We start from the raw sequence: 15,218 nt of genomic DNA on the forward strand, positions 1-15,218 counted from the left end.
CAAAGCAAATTATAACCTCCTTTGCTGGGCCAGAGGCAAGGAGAAATTTAGAATGGGGGGTCATCAGCTGTACAAAGCTTGAAGATGCTCTCCCCTGTCATGAATAGGCTTGGCACTGAAGGTAGAGATAGGATGTTCTCAAAATTTCTCTTCAAAAATGGATCAGACATGAGTAATTGGCACTCACCTGTCTTCACAAACAACTTTTGTGGTAATTTTAGGTGACATATCCCCAGTCAGGTATTAGAGTTGCAGAGCAGCTTTTTGAATGACTCTTTTCTACACAAACCATCTAGCAATCAGAAGGAAACAAAAGATGTATTCTAGCCTCCTCTGAGCAGTGTTCTGAGAAAGGTAGCAGTCATTCTGCTTGGCCTAAAAGATTACTACAGTTTATAATCTAGAGGATGTGCAAGATCAGCCCTTTATTCCTTCATTTTCCATTGCGCATACTCTAATCCTTAATTCCATTGATTTGACATCCAGAAAACTAGAGCTAAAAGAGAAGTATCTAGTACATGAGGCAGCATGGCAGGTGTGATTTACCTTGAGGGCAATCAGCCAGCCACAGCCAAAATATGGGACATACGTGTTTGCCAGGAGGGATTCCAGCATGGATGCTGCATCCTAAGTAAAGCCAAGAAACGAGACAAGTGCACAAGCTGTCATTGTTGTCTGCAGTGTTTCTCTCTTCCAAGGGCAGTTCCCTTCAAAAAAGTTCCATCTCAAAATCACCAGCCCAAATTCTCAGATAATGTTAAACAATCTCATCCAGCCCAGCTACCCTGCTCAGAGTAAGGCCAAGTCCTTCTGCTAGGGATGTTGAAAGTCAACTAGTGTTTGAGCTAAGAATTCTCATTTATACTGACTCTGATGTTTTTTTTCATGCAGATGAACTGAAGAAAAATTCCATTAAGCCATCTTACAGATACTCAGGTCTCTCATACATTTAAGCATTTTTCTGACTGCTCTGAACATGTATTGCCATGCTAAAGAGGCTTTAATTTAAAAATTCAATCTTGTTTTGAAAGCAGCATTAATAAACACAACTGTACTGAGTAGACTTGGTTGCAAACCAGAAAGTTACAGATGCTTATAAATTATTTGTGGCACTTCATGAGAATTATGAATTTGTAGAGTATTTCTCAAGGCACAGTCTTTTCATAGACTAAGGAAAGCAACATGAGAATACTAGTATCTGTTGCTATCACTGCTGTCAGCTGTTGCCCATGCCATCTGAATGCTCACAAAAAGCAGGACAATGCCAAAAAAAAAAAGGAAACAAAAAGTGGGACATTTAATCACTCCACACCACCTGGAATATTCAGCAGTGCATCAATTGCATATACTCAGCACACTGAGATGCACTGGAAAGATGAACCTGGAATATTAAAGCGGAACGTGATGGGTGCTGGCTAAGGGTGTGCTTGAAATATTAATCAGGAGCTGAGCATTTAATGCTTTTCTTAGAAAAACAAATCCCAAGTTTTCCAGCCCACAAAATAGAATAGAATAGAATAGACCAGACCAGGTTGGAAGAGACCTTCAAGATCATCGTGTCCAACCCATCAACCAATCCAAATAGAAAGGGAAATCTAAAAACCATAAGGTTTAATCTGTTTTCCTTACCACTAATAGCATATTGTCTTCTGGACCTTCTTCAGCTTCTGCTTGATTCCTGCAGAACAGTCTTTTGGATAACCAGGGTCCCAAACTTGGCTTCAAACAGCCCCTTTGTGTTAATACTCACATCTCATCAAGACATCATTAAGCAGAAGGATTTGGGGAAGCTTTTTACACAAAAGCCATTTTGTTGACTTCGGCATTCTTGTAAACGTGCAGCTTTTGCTGAAAACAGTGTTTTGCAAGAGGGAAAAAACATTCAGAAAAAAATTTTCAAGCCAGCATTATGCTCATTATCCTGGTTAATTCTGTATTCTGTATTGCGAGGATAGTCTGTTTTCCGTGCATAGTCGGAGGCATGTCTTTTGGTGCATATGGTCAACCTGCTAGGTACTTCCTAGGCAACGCCCAGAATTTATTTTTTGTTTCGCTGGGGAGCACCTTGGACATTTCTGTGAGTGTGAAAAAACACCTGCTCACTTTTGTCTTCTGCTATGCAGAAAAGCCTCCTGCTTTCCTTGCTTCTTGTGGTGGCTGGGCCTTGCTGGCAAGTGCTGGCTGTGGGTCACCTCATGGGCTGAAGGACAACTATGGAGCAAGGCTGTAAGGGCCGGGATACAGGTGAGTGTAAAAACTCTTTTCCTTGCGACTATTTCTTTTTACATTGAGGTAGGATGTGCTTGGCCTCTAATAGGAACCATGCACGGCCCAAGGCAGGGGGACGACAGCATGGATGGGGGATGAGCATCCTCAGCACCACGTTCGATGCGTGGGAGAAAAGCTGACCAAAACCACTACGGCAGGGGCCGACCCTCGGCGGGGCGCCCTCCCAAGCCGCGGTGGGGCACAGCCAGGCCTCCCCGCGGCGGCGGGACCGCATCGCTACGCGGAACGCTGATGCCGGGGAAGCCGTTTCCAGACGAGCCGGGCTACGGGAGCGGCGGGGCGGCGGTTCCCGCCGGTCCATGCTGAGGGGCGGCCGGTCTGCCCCGAGTGGCTAGGGGCGGCATGGCGGGGGCCATGAAAGTGCTGAGGACGCTGAGGAATCACTGGAAGAAAACCACATTCGGAGTCTGCCTGTTGAGCTGGGGCGGGAGCTGGCTGTACGGGAAGCACTGGTAACTGCCGGCTGGGGGCGGGCCGGACCGCGCAGGTGCGGCAGGGGAGCGCGGCCGTCGCTCTGGCCGGGTGCCTGCCGCTTTCCACAGGGGACCGGCCCCACGCGGCGAGGGCACCGCTGCCACGTTCGCCTCGGATGCTCGGGCTGCCAGCCTCTGCCTAAGGCAATCTCCGCCCGCGGCTCGTAAAATGGGGGCTTTGTCTTAGGGGGCTCCGGTGCCTTTGGGACGTGGCTCTCCCTCCTCCTCCAGAGCCATGAACTTAGGAAGGCTCAGTGCCTTTTTTGACTTCTCACTTCGGCCTTGTAAATCTGGGGCTAGGTCAGGCGGTAGTTTTAAACAGAAGGCTTGTCGGGGTAGCTTGAATAATTTTGGGGCCTGTTGGAGAGAAGAAAGATTTCTTCTAACATAGAAAACCCATAAATGCCATGAGCCATGTTCATGTAATTGGCCTTCACTCTTCTAACCAATATAAGACTGAAACCAGAGGCTCTACGCCTGCAAATGGTGCCCCTGGTACTGGGCTGATGAGAAGCCACCTTTATGCGCAGAAGGTCTTGCGCCTGTGAGTTTCTCCGCCTCTTTCTTTGGATGGTACCATGCACCTCATGAAAGCTTCCAGTCTCTGGCTGCACGAGTGCTTGGGGCACGGCGCCGGAGGGAGCCCCCTGCAGTGTGCCCCCCCCCCGCAGTGTGCACCCCCCCCCCCCCTGCAGTGTGCACCCCCCCCTGCAGTGTGCCGCGCAGTTGTCGCCCACCGAGCTGGAAGGACCCCAGAAGTTGTACCTAATGGTGTGTCATTTTCAGTGTTTTATCTGTGGGGCCTGTGTTCTCTATAGTAAGCAGAATCCTAGTTCACAGGTTTTAAATAGCTAGGTTTATATTTTAATCCCTGTCCTTTACCATTGTGGTTAACACACTTGACTAAAATACAAATATAGCCAAATTATTTTAGCAAATGTCTTCTTTTGGTGATGCTGTTTATTTTGTCTTAATGTCTTTGAATTGTTAAGTCATGATTTTTAGCAGTGTTCTCTTCTGCTTACATTAAAATGCTGCCAAAGCCTCTGTGGAGAACTTGGGAAAATAAAATCTGTTTATGCTGTTTGTTATACTTTCCCTCTTTGTTTCCTTTTGCCTAGGGACTTTTCCATTAAATTAGTCTTTGTTTTGAGTAGCACATCTGCTTTAGGTGCTTTTTACCTGAAGCACTAGGGCTCTGTTGACTTCAGGGCAAGCATCAACCTCTCGCTCTGTACTTCTATCCCTGTAATTGCTGATTGTGGGACAGATGATGGTAGGATGGAGAATAACTGTGAAAGTGGCAGTAACAAGGTCATGGTTTCACGTGTATGCCTCCATGGACCAACAGGAAGAAAATAAGTACATAGTATACTGCTGTGTTGTAAATACTTCTGCTTGTGTTAAACAGGCTGGGGTTTTTAATGCCGTCTTGTAATGTCAGTAGATCCTTGAGCCTGCATTCCGCTTTGCCCTCTGGTGACTTATTTTTGAATTCAGATAAAATAGCAAAATGCAAATGAGCAATTATTTGAAGTTCTATCATTCTGTGTACCTCTTAACCAAAAGAATAAACTTAATGGACAAACTGAGGAGGAAGAAATGCTTGGTGGCATTCATACGAGGGGCTGGCTGGCAGGGCAGAGCAGCCCCTGACTTTGCCAGGTACCCTGCTTACATAAATGGCCTCTTTACTGATATGTGGTTGCCACAGATACTAATGACAGCACAGTAGATGTCAGGCTGGGTACTATAGAGTGCTACTGAAATAGAGCATTAAGGAAAAATCTGTATCTGCTCCTTGTGCATATGGAGAGTAGGCACTTGAGGAGGCCTAGGAGCAGCGTCAGACACAACCTGTCTCCCCTTTATGTCGGTCGTTTGTGGATTTATGTGCCTGTGTACTGTTGGTTTCAGCTGTATTGGTTTCCTGTGCAGTAACTGTGGAAACACCTGATGATTATGGAGAGCTTGAAACAGGTGATGTAGTGGTGAATAAGAAGGAAAATATGAAAGGCAAACAAACACAAAGGGGGCTTTTGGTATGTAAATTGCATTGCACAGAGGTTGTTTGCACCACGTGTGGGCATGGTTTACACATCCCATTCTTCAGTCTCCTCTGTAAGGCAAAATACGGCATTTCCTCACCAGACACTGGAAATGCAAGGTAGGAGATCCTGTGTTGACAAACAGCTCTGTGTGACTTTGATGTAGACTGAAGCAGAGCAGTAAAGTGCTGCATGCAGAGATGTAAATACTGCTTGGAAAAAAAGTGACAACCATTTAGCCATTTCACTGTGAAGGATTGTTTTAGCCAGGGAACAGAAAAAGGAGAAGTGACAGAAGAACCTGGTTTAATAGTTCAAAGGTGGTCTTTTTTGTGGTACCCTGTGCATAGCGAAGACCTTACCTTGTGGTTGCTGGATGGCAGGGAATAGGCCAGGATCCCTCTCTGCAGCTTTTGCCTCCAAATATGCTGAGGCCTTTTGGTGTCAGTTTTTTTTCTGTATTTTCCCTTTTTCTAGCTTAAGTTCCAGTGATGCTGGGGGGCATAAGAGGTGCCTTTTGCCCCATGCACAATATGATGCAGGTGACACTTGAAGAGGCTAACAAGTGAGCCATGGGCTATGCTGGCTGTGAGGCTTGCTGTTACTGACATCAGAGGCTAAACGGCAATGCATGAGGCATACTTGACTGGACTTATATCTGTACTTTGAGAACAGATTAAAAGCTTAGTGGAGTCTTGTGCTTCAGTTTCTGGCATCACTGGAGTTTTCTGACGAAGGGGCTTGCTTTAGCACAGCATCAGTTCAGATTAGCCTCTGACTTCTTGGAATTAGCTGTCTGAGATGTTGATCATTTATTTGCAGCTGAAGAAAATGATTGTTTTTCATTCTGCATCTCTCCTCTTGGCTTTTCTTTTGTCGTGGATTCTCTAAGTTATTTCTCTTGCACAGAGTAGATCATTTGCTTTTTTGACTTCTCAAGGTTCATTCTTCTGGATGCAGAGGCTACAAAGCCTGCATTAAATGGAGCTATTATGAATAACAATCTGTCCTTCAAATAAATGGTAACTCTAGTCAATAGTCAATCTCTATGTGGCCATAGAAACCAAAGAGCTATGGGGTACTTGGTTAAGACTTTGGAGGCTATGTGGACAAAAAAGGACAAGAAGAGTATTATCTTTTCCAAACTTGTTCCCTGTACCTCTTCCCTGCCTGGAAATGCACCTGGCTGTCCCCTTCTAGCACCCCCAGACTGTGCTGGGGGTCTGATATGGATACCCTTGTGCTCCATAGGCTGTAGGGGAAAGAGGGGCACTGGCATTTGTTGCTGAGTTAGTCTTCAGGTTGTGGATGACATTAACTATAAAGATTGGGGAGTTTCTTAGCCTAGTCTTGTATGCTACTTTATTTATGCAGCATTTAGTTTCTGGATGAGTGTGTTAGCCTTTCGTCTTTGGAGGCGTTTGCTCAACTATTAACTGATTCAAAAGTAAGGGGTTTTTGGATGAAATGAGAAGAGTTAAGGGGAAACCTAGTGCTGATTCCCCCTCCCCCATGTCTGATCCCATCCTTCTAAGTATGTGATATGACAGCATGTGTGCCTCTTCAAAAGAGACATCGATCAGGAGACAGCAGAGGGTTTTCATGTGTAAAATGAAATGCTGTTCTTTATGTCCAGATGGTGCAGCGAGTCACCAGCTATGTCAAATCAGCAGAAATTTAATCACTGCTATGATGACAGAGATTATGATGAGGGATGGACCACTTGTGGGAGAAGAAAATTGGCCTGACGGCTGCGCTCAGAGAGTTGTGCTCAATGGCTCGGTGTCCACATGGACACCAGTGACAAGTGGCATCCCTCAAGGGTCTGTACTGGGACCAGGGCTGTTCAACATCCTTGTCAGTGATATGGAATCTAGTGCGCTCTCGGCAAGTTTGCGGATGACACCGAGCTGTGTGGTCCAGTTGATAGGCTGGAGGGAAGCGATGCCATCCAGAGGCACTTGGACAGACATGAGGGGTGAGTTCAAGCCATCTTCATGAAGTTCAACAAGGCCAAGTGCAAGGTCCTGCACCCAGGTCAGGGCAATCCAAAGCACAAATATAGGCTGAGCAAGGAGTGGCTTAAGTGTGGGCTTGGGGAGAAGGGCTTGGAGGTGTCATTTGATGAAAAACTCAACATGAGCTGGAATGTACACTTGCAGCCCAGAAGGCAACCATATCCAGGACCACATCAAAAGAAATGTGACCAGCAGATTAGAGGTGATTCTTCCTCTCTACTCTGCTCTTGTGAGACCCCACCTGGAGTACTGCATCCAATTCTGGCACCCCCAACACAAGAAGGACATAGAACTGCTGGAGTGGGTACAGAGGAGGGCCTTGAAGATGATCAGAGGGCTGTAGCACCTCCCCTATGGGGATGGGCTGTGAGAGTTGGGGCTTTTCAGCCTGAAGAGAAGGCTCTGGGAAGACCTTCTGGTAGCTGAAGGGGGCCCACAGGAATGTTACAGGGGGACTTTGCAAGGGCTAGTAGTGATAGGAAGAGGGGTAATTGCTTTAAGCTGGAAGAGGGTAGATTCAGACTGGATATTAGAAAGAAATTCTCTACAGTGAGGGTGGTGAGACCTTGGAACAGGTTGCTCAGGAAGGCTGTGGATACCTCCTTTGTAGAGGTGTTTCAAGGTTAGGTTGGACAGAGGCTTGAGGAACCTGGTCTAATGAAAGGTGTCCCTGCTCCTGGTGAAGGGGTTGGTACCACATGATCTTTAAGGTCCCCTCCAACCCAAACCGTTTTATGATTCTAGGAATACTAGTTTAACTGATAATCAGATCAGGCCATAGTGTTACAGTGGTGTCACTGGGTAAGTGGTCATCACTTTACAAGGGTGAGGACCCCCAGTATTTTGCTGAGGCAGTGAACTCATCAGGTACTCAGTTTTACTCTGTATCTCTTAAAGTACTGACTTTTTTCCATAGAAAATGCTGGCAAGGCTTTTGGGCTTTTGCTTGCCAGTAACCTGAGTGTTACTATTATCTATAATTTGAATGTTAGTCTCTGCATGTTTGCCAACTGATAACTCACTTTGTCACCTTTCTGAGAGGCTGACTTTGTTCCCTTACAGCTTTGTCAAAGAATTGGAGTATAAATTCTGAGTCTTGGGTAAAGTTGAAGAAAACTCAGATTTGTCTTTCATGACCTTCCCAAAGCCAAGCTGGAAGTAAATGCTGATACCCAACAAAGAGAATGCTGTGCTCTTGCTATATTGGAAGCAGACCAAAAGCTCTCTGCTAAGATAAACTCTTTTAGGAGTTCTGTTGTAGCTCTTGAGTGCACAGCTTGACTATAGTCATGTTTCTCTTCACAAAGCTGTGTTTTGAAGCAGACACTGAACTGGTGAGTTTTTAGGCTTCTTCTTCCTTGAATGTACCTAATAGTCTTAGATTTAATGCTAATAACCCTTTTTGAAGTGGGATCTTACACCTGAGCCTCTTTATAGATCTGTAGTATTGTCACTTTTAAGGGAGTTGCTTTGTTTAGCTCTAAAATGAAGGCTTACTCTTTTTGCAGCTGTGGGACTCAAACAGCTTCTTCAGTTCATTTGCTGTCTTGCTGAGCTCATTGATGCCCTGGCTGATGTTTTGTTGTGGGAACCATCCTTTCAGCCCTGGCCTCTGCTGGCTCTTGGGCAGAGGATGCAGCCTCATCTGGAGGAGCATATGCACTCAATTGTGTGGGTCTGCATGTGTATGTGTACAAGTATTAATTCCCTGTTTTAGCTGAAAACACTTAGAACCAAACAGTGGTCACCAGTCCTGTGCCAAGGATGTTGCAGATAATCAGAGCGGCTCCTGTTCAGGTATCCACCTGTATGGATGTTGCGCTCTCACATCCCAGTGTGTTCTGGCAGCCTGACATGGCTGGTGCATGTTAAGCTATGGACAGTTCCTTTGTCTTATTGTGTTGGCTCCTTGCTTTGGCCTAAACCTGCTCTGTTCTTCAAAGGCTCAGCACTGCAGAGGCTGCCAGCCTTGCAGGGTTGATTGATATCTTTGTTGAACCAGGCAAAGTTCCGTCTGTGGGTTCAGCTTAGGACATCCTCTTTCTTCCATACCTCACTGCCACTGCTCATTCCTCTCTGTCTCCCAGTTTTTTACTGCTTAAGCAAGTTGGCCCAGTTGTAAGCTGTGTGATGTGTAATTCTCACAGTGGGAAGGCAGCCTGCAGTTGTCCATCAGAAGCAATGCTGCACATCTGTTTTGCTTTAAGGCCAAAATTGTGTCTGTAATACTAGTCAATAATGGACAGAAACATTAACAAAATGTTAGCTTTCTTTTTAAAGCCTCCTCTTTGAGAACTCTGACACAGTTGTATTTTCATAATCTATTATGTACCAAGACAAAAGACTCTTAAGAAGTTCCTTTTTTTGCTATTTTTAACATTCTTCTAGCTGTATTTATTAATTGGTATGATGCACAGAGGACTTCCAGACCCCCCTGGGGTACTTAAGGTGAGCTATATGAGATAAGACAAAAGCTGTGATACAGGAGGACTGCTGTTCTCACAGGTACAGCTCTCTGAGTGCATTTGTGCTTTCTTTTTCTTCAGTGTGAAGATAGTAAAGTGTTAACATTTTAAGGAGAAAAAACCCAAATTCTGTTACCTAGCATTTTTAAGCCAAACTCGGATATCTGACTTTGAAATATGTGTCCTAATTGAATCAGTGGGAATCCTATGAGTATGGCTGAGATAGGATGGGATTCTGGGTGCTGAGCTGCTGGAGAGGTGAGACAAATCACCCATAAATTAATGGACAGTAAGTGGTTCTTCTGGTCTTAGAACCTAAACCTTTTATTTGGCACCAAAATGTTATGTGCCAGAGTAGATGTTTTCTGTTTCTCTAGGACAAAATTAGCTTAAATGTTGACATCCAAATTGTCAAACCTAATCTTCGTGCCTAAGACTCCATCGAGCCAAATCAAGCTTCCATCCTTGGCAGTTGTCTTGAGGATATTTGCAGGTTGGGACAGAGAGCACAGTGTCTTTTGTTTGCATTTGAAAAGTTGTGCTGGACTGCGTTTTAAAGGCAATTAATGCTGCAGCACAAGATTGCAGGGAGGAGTGAAATAGAGTGGATGACAATGACACAGCCTGACTTCTGAACAAAACAGCAGCAGTGTGAAGTAAACAAATTCCATGACTTTGAGTAGCATTTGTTCATAGGGTTAGGACAGCAATTCTCTAGTACATCAGCTATGCAGCCATCCTTTGATAGTGGAGGTTCTCTTGATCTCCCATACTATTTTATCTTTATGTATTGAAACTGAAATGGCTTTGCATTTGCTCTGGCCACATATTCACAGAGGGGAAAAATGGTCCCTGTATGAGGGATCATGCCCTCAGCAGTGTACTCTGGACTTGGCCTGTCATGATGTTGTGACTGAACAGGAATTAGCTGTGACAATGTTTAGCTTGGAACACAAACCTTTTCAGAGACTTGTTTTAACTAGGGTGCGTTCATTGGATTATTGCAATCAAAAACTAGTCTGTCACTCCTCTAAGTAATATTTCAGGGGCTTAATACTTCTTCCTTTGGTTTTAAGGAGCAAATATGCTAGTTAAAAGCATGTCTTGAAGGAAATTTGTTTTAGAAATTCCTGGGCATTTCCTGGTGAGGTTATTCATGTTATTTTCTTCTTCAGTGCTTGAAGTCTTCCTTTGCCTTTTTGTTACTACCAGGAATAAACCTGTGGCTTTTTTACTGCAGGTTTATTGTCTCTGAGACCCACATGATATCTCACCTGAAGTCATTCTACTTCTCCTTTTTTGACATTGCAGCATCTTTTTGTGACACCAAAAAGAACATCTTCTGTAGCTTCAGGAGCAGATAAATACTGTGAACTCATGGAACTGCAGAGATTGCACTTGTATTTGGGGACAGAGGTGTGACCAAGGCCTTGCCTTCTCCTCTGCCATTTCCATTGCAGGATTTGGCCTGATGAGCCAGGAGTGTGGCTTATGGCAGGAGTGTGCTGCTTTCCTGGTCCCTTTTTGTTTTCCTGGTTGGCCTTGAATCTTTTTGATTGGTGTAGTGTATTCATTTTGGTATGCTGGCTATAATTGTGGGCTTTTGTACTTGATATTTTTGAGACAATAATATAGTGTCTTGCCAGATATTGGCAAGGGCAAGCTGAAGGAGCTTTTGATTTTAGCAAGGAGGGGGAGTGTCTGCATCTAGAGGACAGATGAGGCTTTTGGCACTGCAGACCAGGACTCCCTGTTTTGTCTGCAAGGGCATTCTTTAGTATGGGGAAGAAGGAAATTTTGTTCCTCGCTTGGTAGCTCTATCTCCAGTTTCTTTGCCAACTGTACCCTCCTTGCCACATTGCTAATGCTATCCATCACCAATGACAAGCGTGAGGATTAGTCTTTAGTTTATTTCTGAAATGGCTATCAGTGACATATCTAATACTGATATTTTCTTCTTTGTTTTTAAACTTTACTTAAGTGATTTGAGTGGTTTTTCACCTCTCTTGAGTTACTGCTTTAGGCTGTGTTCAGACCTAGGTGAGTGGTAGGTGCTCCATTAACATTCGTTCAGCTTTTAAGCTGAAGAGAGGGATGTAGAAGGGTGTTCTCAATTATGCACAAAGATTCTAGTCCCTGGAAGTTACACTTAAGTCTAAATCCCTTCTATTCTACCAGAATGGTAAGTGCCTTCAGTGTAAATAACAGACAGCATTAACATTGAAGAAAAACCCCACACCTTAGATCTGGAGTAGTTATGTAGCAGTTGAAGTCACAGTTATGCAGTGCCTCATACTTTATGTAATCTCAACACACTTGGTCTTTGTTTTCTGATTTCTTCACTTTAGAAAGGGTGCCTGTGTGCACAGGCAGAAAAAAAATGCATATGTGTGCTTGAATGGGTGTGTTTCATCCTTAAAATGTGTTAAATAGGTCTCAAAGAACCTGTGTTTCTTATTTTTAGTGTGGCAAAAGCGTGTGCAGAAAGGGTATGTACCTACCTTTTAAAACCTAGCAAATTGTTTTAAACTTGCACAGCCTAATGTCCACTCTCTTTTCTGTCTTACCTAATAGCGATAACCTGCTGCGAAGAGCTGCATGCCAAGAAGCCCAGGTAATACCGTTTAAAGTGATAAAATTAGATTAAAATCTCTCTCTTATCTTGGTTGTACAGAGCTCCTGAGATTTTCCCTGTGGGCCCTCTCTACGTGACAAGCCTTATAATGGTGCCATCTGTGTTCTTTTGCTGAAGTACCAAAGGGCAGATGAGGCCTCTAGCTTGCAGCCAGGGTACTGTACCTTTCATGTCCTGACTGCTGTTGCGATGGATGGTGCAGTGTTATCATTGGGGTAATCTCAGTTGCTTCTGTAGCTACCCAGACCTCCATTTCTGCAGGTATGATTGCTCTGTGCCTGTAAAGTTCTGGTAGGAAGCTGATTTGTTGATAAGACAGGAGACTGAAATCTCTCATCCACCACAAGGAGTGTAGTTTGGGCAGAAGCAGCACAAACTGCTTCACGTTAGCGCCCAGTGGGAGAGCCCTTGCCCTTGCTATTTGATTCTGGCTGACTTTATCTAGGGTACTAAGTGGGATGACTGACCTAGCACTTCTGAGACACAAGTACCCCATGGGAGCTTAATGGAGAGAACTGATCTGCTGATCCCTGACAAGGAATGTAATATTTAGAGAGAGTAAGTTACTCTCTGAGTATACTGACTATTGCATTTTGTAGTCTGTGGCCTGCATACATTCACATACTGTAGTATTCCCATAAGGAAATCTTGTCCTTAATAGAAGTCTTTCAGGGGTGCATGCATGACAGCTTACTGTCTCTTGCCACATGAATGGTGTGCTGTAGGATTTTAAGTCTTTCTACTTCCCACAAAGTATAAACCTCCTTCTCCATGCCAGATTTGGCAGGAGGTGACACTGAGCCCATCACTGCTATGTGCTAGGGTCTGAGAAGAACTGTGAAAATTATTTTTCTCATTGAGAAACTCTCCTTGACAGTGCCCTGTTTATGTGGTGCACCTGGATAATCCCAGTTTTACCCTGCCTACCGTTGAGGGAAAGATATTCACAGCAGCTTGATTTGGGCAATGGAACTTCATGCCAGAATAGATGTTAGGGAGCTCAAGTCTCATGAAACAGTAAGAAGAATCTTTCTCTGAAAATACTGCTTTCATAAATCATACTTACAGCTTCAGAATCAAAGCATTTCCAAGTCATAGTATCAGTTGTTCTTGAGTTTTATGTTTTCAATATTAATTTTTGCTGTGTAATATCAAAGTGATGGAAGTTTTTTTTATAGCTCCAAAAGTAGCAGTTAATACTTAAGAATTTGAAGTTAATACTTAAGAATTTGAAGTATGTTGACCAATACTTTTTTTTAGAGGCACTGATGAAATGGTGTATAAGGAGAAGTTAAAAGACTTAAGTGTGTACACTGTCAAAAAGGTGTACTTGCTAAGGTCCAAGAAGATAATTCTGTTGTGGAAATCTGACTTGCCTGTTTCTTAATTCTAGTCGTTAACTGATGGGATCTTCTGTTCCATTATGCCTTAGTCTTACAAATGAAAGTGCAGAAGCATTGTCGATAGAGCTTCTTACAATTTCAGTGGTTAAAGCCTGGGAAAATACCCTGCAGAAGACTCCTGCATTAGAAAGGAATGAACCAGAAAGCCTAGTAATCAATTCTTGCTGTAATTTTCATTCTCACTGATGTGTCAGTGCCAAATGCTGCTTGAAAACACACAGTGATTCAGCAGTAAGGCATTAAATGTCTTATACTTTGTTCAGAATAACAACAAACTGTGATTGTTTGAAAAATGCTGCTTTGTGTTAACAGTGCTGTGTAAGTATTGGGGGAAAAACAGGGAAAGGTTTAGTCTGAGTGAAGTCTGTGTGGGTCCTACTAGTTTTACATGGGATTTTCAATTTTTTAAGCCTGTTTCTGTACCAAATTGATGAGGTACCCACCTTTGCTGTAGTTAGGATGTTCTGGCACAGTGTTTTATGCAGAGCCTCCACCATGCATATCTGAATTTAAATACCAGTTTATGATGATAGCCTTGGAGTGGCAAATGACCATGGAAAGGTTCTGTAATAAAGAACTCATTTATCATATTTCATACTACTTACACCTTCTTCCCTGGAATAAGCCAGTGTCAGCTGACTGTGGACTTCCTTTGCAGATGTGGTCTTGCTGATTTGCTTTCTTACTAAGCTCTTGGCATGTGTGAAAAGAGATCCTGTTTACCTGGCAAGCAATTCACTCCATGAAGCAGGGATAGTTTTCCATAAAGGAATGTAGTTTCTGTTAGTATTTGTAAAGCATTGTAAAGCCTTTGTATAAAGGGTTTTGCATAGTTGCAAAATAGTGATTATCATCTTGGAAGTGCAGAAAAGCAGTATCTGGAAATGTGCATTTGCCAAGGAAGTGAAAAAGGCATCGGCTTGCCTAAATTACACCTTCATATGTATATATTTAATAACCATTCTAATATCTGGCTTTAAGTTGATTTTTCTTGTGTTGTGCTCTGGAAAATGACTCCTAGAATTCTACATTATTATTATTTTATTTCCTGTCTTAAAAATCAGCGTTTGATTTAGAAATGCCCTTGTATATAGCATAAATGTCTAAGTGTATTACATAAAGAAGTGATTGTGTCATTGCTCATAAATTCTTTATAAGTCTTGTTAGGTTGTTTAGAGAAAGCAAATACATCACATTGTGCTCCCCAAGCAAATAATTAATTGTTTCTAACAGCTGTAACATGCTAGAGGTCTCCTGTATTTCCCAGTTCACACCCAACAATTGCAGTAAAATAAGTTCTCTGTTTTCCAGCTGATCTTTGAGTAAAGATTAAGAGCTACCAATTTGTTTGCCTTTGTTTTAAGATTCCTTTACTCTCAGCCACTTCTCTTATCCTTTTACTTTCTTGAAGAAGAAATTGGATTGTTTTAAGCAGCACAGCCTGCTGTGCACTTCTTTTAACTGAAGTTTCCTGAGCAAGGTTGACAAGTAAAATTAACTATAAATTTAAACATCTAACAATGACTAAAATCTACTCTGTTTTGTATACACTATCCATTTCTTCAGTGAAAAATTACTGCTAGGAGGACTGACTTTCACAATAAAGGGGGGAGAAAACCCAGATGTTTCATGTTCGGTGCAACTGTCTTTTGGCTCTAAATGAGTTCTGGCTGGTACTGCTGAGTATGTGGTTATCCTTTTACTCAAAACCAGTTCAGTTTGGTGTGATAGTGAGGATGCCTTTAGGTGACCTAAAAGAGATTTACAGAGTGGGAAGTGATATGGGCAGAAGTAATCTCTGTAGAAGCTTTACTTTTTCTTACCTCCCCTGTGCTGAAAAGCTGTGGAAATAGGTACAAATGGCTAAAAGAGGCTGTATGGACTAAC

At 43.3% G+C, this 15,218-nt stretch overlaps 1 protein-coding gene across 1 annotated transcript in view; it reads left to right on the plus strand.

The window, feature by feature from the left end:
• Nucleotides 1-2,562: 2,562 nt before the first annotated feature.
• AGK (acylglycerol kinase) overlaps nt 2,563-15,218 on the plus strand; it is a 40,424-nt gene continuing 27,768 nt past the window's right edge. The window contains exons 1-2 of the mRNA XM_009903015.2: nt 2,563-2,741; nt 11,868-11,907. Coding sequence (XP_009901317.2) covers nt 2,632-2,741; nt 11,868-11,907 — 150 coding nt within the window. The 5' untranslated portion in view covers nt 2,563-2,631. The remainder of the gene's footprint in view (nt 2,742-11,867; nt 11,908-15,218) is intronic.

The sequence above is a fragment of the Dryobates pubescens genome, chromosome 15 (genome assembly GCF_014839835.1).
Source record: "Dryobates pubescens isolate bDryPub1 chromosome 15, bDryPub1.pri, whole genome shotgun sequence".
NCBI lineage: Eukaryota > Metazoa > Chordata > Aves > Piciformes > Picidae > Dryobates > Dryobates pubescens.